General features: G+C 42.5%; 1 protein-coding gene across 1 annotated transcript; it reads right to left on the bottom strand.

Moving 5' to 3' along the window:
* Positions 1-1,607: 1,607 nt before the first annotated feature.
* On the bottom strand, positions 1,608-5,323 carry LOC139368676 (troponin C, slow skeletal and cardiac muscles-like). Its single transcript, XM_071107863.1, has 6 exons — positions 5,135-5,323; positions 3,199-3,229; positions 2,912-3,058; positions 2,516-2,630; positions 2,236-2,372; positions 1,608-2,029 (listed from the first exon to the last, which is right to left on the bottom strand). Exons 1-6 carry the CDS (start codon positions 5,156-5,158, stop codon positions 1,998-2,000), a joined length of 486 nt encoding a protein of 161 aa, XP_070963964.1. The 5' UTR covers positions 5,159-5,323; the 3' UTR covers positions 1,608-1,997.
* Between the last annotated feature and the right edge of the window lie 734 nt (positions 5,324-6,057).

Genomic DNA, 6,057 nt, shown 5'->3' with positions numbered 1-6,057 from the left:
TATAATTTTAAGTGTATAAATGTCAAATTTCTGAGTTTGGTTTAATTCTCAGAGTATATTATAGTACACATTCCCTCTCATCTCATCACTCCATCCTATCACATTTCTGAGTTTGGTTTAATTCTCAGAGTATATTATAGTACACTTTCCCTCTCATCTCATCTCTCCATCCTTCCAAGACGGTCAGTGAGCCTTCCCTCCAAGTGACAGAATCTACAGCCGCTGACCTCCTAAAGGAGTTTTGGCACAGACTAATAGCGCCGCCGTGTGGTGGATTGAAGAGGTTGGAAATGTACTCAAAATGGACGCCACTTTTGCAAGGCACCCGACCAACTTGCTCTCCTCCCACCCCAAACCGAAGGAAAGTGGTGCGACTGGAGCCTGGGTAACACAAACAAATGTTGCCATCTAGAGAGATGTGTTGTAGTATAGGCTAGAATGATAACTAGTAGTAAATTCGCTATTAAACACACATAGCTAGCCACAGCGTGTCATTCCCTCCCATATACCACAATAGTTTCACTCTAAACTGGCGAATAAAAGTTATTCATTCCGCGAAGCACCTGGAGCATTTGATCTTTCCAGGTAGTCATGATTTCTTTTAACCTTGGTTGCTTCCACGAGTCCAATGCTATTACGAATGGTACAATTTAGACAACAATATGTTATGATTTCATTAGCTAGTAATATTTTCAGTGTGGTGAATCTGATGTTGCCTACGTCATATATTATCTCATCAGCGCATTGATTTGGCACAAAACCAGTGACGAATATAAACATTGTGCAAAAGACGCGCAAGATTCGATACATCTCCATTGGTTGAAACCAGCTTCTGTAGCAGATGCGTTCTCGGATGCCCTCTGTTATTTTGACTTTTTCACATGGGCTCTGTCCTGTAAACCCACCCAAGAAAGGAAGATACTTAAAATTTTCCATAACATATTTAAGCAATAAGGCACGAGGGGTGTGGTATAGGGCCAATATAGCACGGCTAAGGGCTGTTCTTATGCATGAAGCATCGCGGAGTGTATATTGGCCATATACCAGAAACCCCCGAGGTGCCTTATTGCTATTATAAACTGGTTACCAACGTAATTAGAACAGTAAAAATACATGTTTTCTCATACCCTTGGTATAAGGTCTGATATACCACCGCTGTCAGCCAATCAGCATTCAGGGCTCGTACTAATGTGAGATATTTAATCTGTGTGTGTGTGTGTGTGTTTCACACAATGATAAAGTGATACCTGGTGTTAACCCCTGCAAATCTTGGAATTTGTCACTTATCTCAAGAGCCTTACCAGGCCTATATTGTGCCCTTTATACAGCAATGGCCCATTGTGCTATGGGATCTTGGTGGTAGTAGCAAATATTCAAACGATAACTTTGAAGACCGAAGTGGAGAAGGGTTCCATGTGAACAGCAGTTGAACATGGGTCAGTCGGTCCTAAGAGATGGGCGAACGCCGTTCGGAAGGGAGGGGCGATGGCCTCTGTCGCTATTCCTTTGTTCTACAATACAATGCAATTCAATACAATAACATACAATACAATGGTGATAAGCAATCCTGTTGATATCAATTTGTTTGAATTGAAGACTCATCTGGATTACTGAAAATCTTTCTTTATTGAAAATATACAGTATTGTGGAGAAGAGTGTTTCCTCCCCTAGGTTAAAATTTCAAATAAAATATTATAGGATTATGGGGGGTTAAATCAATTTGTAGTTCAGAAATTCACTTCAAGGACATAACAAGACCTATTATCTTTAAGGTCCCTTAATAATGCTATGGATAAAAACTAGACCACATACAAGATGTCAACCAAGGCCGATACACATTGAGGATATAACACATGTTTAGTGGTAGATGGAGCCAAGCAGAAAGAGGTTTTTATTTCAATGTTGTCCAACGTATTCAGGCAATAATGTGATGTTCAGAGCTAAGAGGAGGTATGAGTATTTTCCCGGGCTGAGAGTCCATGAATCTTTGGAGTCCTTTACTCAACCCCCTTCATGAATTCCAGGAACTCTGTGGAAGAGAATGACACCCACAGCTCATGATGGACAATTTCTTATTGACTGCCTGGATTTGAACTGTGAAATGTTTTGAATGGATTACCTAGACGAGTGTCATTGGTACATGTAGCTGACAAAAACAAACTAACAATTACACATTCTGGAAGTCCCAGCCTGATCTTTTGTCTAAAATTATTACTGTTGGACCTCTTGTCTTACCATCATAATCAATCTTTCCGTCATTATTTTTGTCTCCATCCTTCATCAGCTCTTCGATGTCATCCTCAGTGATGGCCTCTCCAGTTGACTCCAGCATGGTTTTCAGCTCCTCCAAATCAATGTAGCCATCTCCGTTTCTGTAAGCAGCGTCAATGAGTACACATATCCCTGACAACATTGACATTACTTTTTTAGTTTTCTATATTTTTGTCTTTATAGGTTCTTGGCAGAGTAAGCACAAATGTTTTTTGGCAGCCACTTTGCTTGATATTAGCCTTACTTGTCGAACATGCGGAAAAGTTCAGCCAACTCTTCCTCTGATTTTCCTTTGCTCTCCTCCTTCATGCAGCGCACCATCATCACCAGGAACTCATCAAAGTCTACTGTCCCGCTGCCTGTAACCCCCCCAACGCACACGCACACACGCACACACACACACACACACACACACACACACACACACACACACACACACACACACACACACACACGGTGTCTTAATGCTGAAACATAGTAATGTGATGACTTCAAAATTAACATTTCATACCAGTCTGAAAACTATGTATGAACCACTCCTCAGGCTACCTGAACGAATGACTTTGCCTAAGGTTAATTCATATTGAAGTGAGGGGATGTAGTATTGTGTGTTGATATGTTTGTATCCATGGTGACGCACCATCCTCATCCACCTCATCTATCATCTCCTGCAGCTCCTCTGGGGTGGGGTTCTGCCCCAGCATTCTCATCACTTTCCCCAACTCCTTGGTGCTGATGCAGCCGTCCTCTGCACCCTGACATGCAATGTCAAAGGCTGCCTTAAACTCTGTGGGGACATAGTGATGAGAAGCAGATTAAATGGATCTTATGGGTATTACTAGTGCTTCTCCACAGACATGAATGATGCAAAATTAAAGAAGACATGGTTTGTAAGAGCAATTATTGTGTCCAAAAACCAAGACTCACCATTTTTCTGCTCTTCTGTTAAGTTCTCAACCTGAAGGGAACAGTAGGGAAAGTTACATATTGTATGCAATTTACTCACGTTGACAGACATGGTATAGTACTTTTGAACTCATCTTAGTCTACTTTATGTGCCTAAATTATGCAGATTGGTTTGCCTCTTTGACATTTATGTTTGACAAATTGACGACTCATAGTTGGACCACACTGGAGGCCATTGGTGGCAATTTCCTCATTGTCTTGTCTCTTTTCACCTTGGTATGTAGTCAGCCCTGAGCCCTCACAGTGTGTAATATATTCCATCAGTACCCCAGCCCCTTCTCCCTCTTGTTGAACTCAGCCCAAAACCTGTGGAGCACAGCCCCCTACCCATGGTGCAGTCTGACTGAAATGTCACGCTGCTTTCTTCACCTCCTATTCTTGTATTGTGGCGAGGGGGGCTCTGGCACAGATTCTGCTGAGAGACATTTGTTTGAGCCGACAGCTGTCTACTCTCTTCCTTTTCCTAACTGTCCTTTGTTCTATGTTGTCAGGCAGAGAAATGCCAGAAATCCCATCTAACCTCACATTACGTCATCTGGGTACTCAGAAAAGATAATGCTGAGCTCAAATGTTCATAATGTCATGGCAATGAGCTTTTTGTTGTGCAGTTCACATTTAATCGACCTTTTCAGAATAGCTGTCCTCATAGAACATGGCCAACTTTGTGTTTAACCTTGATGAATCTTGGCACTTGTTAGTTGTTCATTCAAAATATACAATGTTGAATTTCCATTGACTTTACAACTCTCTTGGTGAGATCATTTATTCATACACTGTGAACTCTAATTTTAGAAGGACAATGACCTTTTCTCAGAGGGACAATATGGTCAACACATTCAGAAAAGTTCTGCTGGCCCTTCTTGATTACTCTCCTCTATAAAAAGATGGTGTTGAATGACACTTTCACATGAGTTGCTTTCCCATCATATGACCATGTTTACCATGTTTACCAGGTCTTGACACTCAATATTACTGCACTTACTTTGACCAATCAACATCAAGGTGGGAACATGTCTATGTGACTACCAAATCCCTTTCACAAGTACTTGGTTTGTCAAAGGTACCTTGGGTATACTGAAATATTTTTTTTTAACCAGGCAAGTCAGTTAAGAACAAATTCTTATTTTCATTGACGGCCTAGGAACAGTGGGTTAACTGCCTGTTCAGGGGCAGAACGACAGATTTGTACCTTGTCAGCTCAGGGATTTGAACTTGCAACCTTCCGGTTACTAGTCCAACGCTCTAACCACTATGCTACCCTAGTAATTATCAACTCGGTAGCTCTCGTGAAATATATCTTGAATTGAGGTTGACTGGTAAAACCATTTCTCGCTTCTCACAGCTCTTGAACGCGGATTAGGGCTTTTTGACATCATCAACGTCTAATGCAGTTGAACAACTAGAGATGACTTTCCTCAGGGCCCATTAACCTCTATTCACCTCTGGCTTGTGTCCAGAGAGTGTGTACTGTAAATATAATGTGAGCTGGAGCATATAACCATTGTGTGAAATGTGTTAAACATAACACCACAGTCATGACGGGCTGTTATTTTCACATATTCATGTTGACCTTGTGCCTAAACAGATATACCCCCGTCCACAACCTGAGCCAACAAACCGGCAAGAAAAGGCACGTGATTTCATAACAGTGCCTTGATTTTTACTCAGCCGCAGTACACCCAGGTACGCCAATGAATGAAGATTGAGATCATTAGTCCCTCCTTCCTCCCTAGTATATCAGATGAAGACTCCTAGCTGACCTCAGCCAATCGATTCTAACTGTAATGTGAATGTGCGGTGAAAAAGACTGTCTATTATCCCAGACAAAAACCATCTGGCATCCTCCTGTGTCAACTGACCCCCAACCTGCAGGTTTTGTCCCTGTGTCTGTACTCACCGCTGCTTTGTATACATCATCCATGGCTGCTGGCCTGCCTTTGTCTCTGTCTCAGTCACTGGAACACACTGACGCTCCCACAAACGCCTCAGACACAGGACAAAGGATAGAAGCAACACCTGCCCCAGCATTTATTGTTAGGGGCGTGTGGTGTTTAAAAAAACTTCTGACCCTCTCTCTGCGTCATCCCACTGTTCTCATCAGAAGAGAGAGAGAGTGAGAACTATAAATAGAGGACGAACCGAGATGGTCCAACAATAGGAGAGCCTAGGCCACAGCACCTAAATTGGTGATATTTATTGTCTCCAAGCTAGATCTGGAGCAAACGGAGCAAAAGTTTTTTTAAGGATATCAAATCAATACACTTCTTTGTATTTCCCCCTGCGGTTGTTCTGAACATAAAAGCATTTTTTTTGTGAAAAATAATGATATTTCACAGACAAGATTTTGTGTTTGTTGGGAATTTGGTGGCCTTTCTACACTGTGGTCTGTGGGGAAAGAATCAGTGTCTTCCAGCAGGGATCCTGTACTTTTTATGTGTTGTACCTGCACCTTTATCTCTCATTCGGCTATGGAGATAATAGTGTATGAATTTTTGTGCCAACAAAAAAGGGGTTAAAAATGTGTCATAGAAATATCAAAAGTCGAAAGTTTACATACACTTAGGTTGGAGTTATTAAAAATCAACCACTCTTAAGGGCTCTGTACTGCAACGCCAGCTGTGCCACCAGAGACTCTGGCTTCGCGCCCAGGCTCTGTCGTAACCAGCCGCGACCGGGAGGTCCGTGGGGCGACACACAATTGGCCTAGCGTCGTCTGGGTTATAGGGAGGGCTTGGCCGGTAGGGATATCCTTGTCTCATCGCGCACCAGCAACTCCTGTGGCAGGCCGGGCGCAGTGCGCGCTAACCAAGGTTGCCTGGT

This window comes from Oncorhynchus clarkii, chromosome 16 (genome assembly GCF_045791955.1).
Source record: "Oncorhynchus clarkii lewisi isolate Uvic-CL-2024 chromosome 16, UVic_Ocla_1.0, whole genome shotgun sequence".
Lineage (NCBI taxonomy): Eukaryota > Metazoa > Chordata > Actinopteri > Salmoniformes > Salmonidae > Oncorhynchus > Oncorhynchus clarkii.
This window is presented reverse-complemented; position numbering and strand designations above follow the sequence as displayed.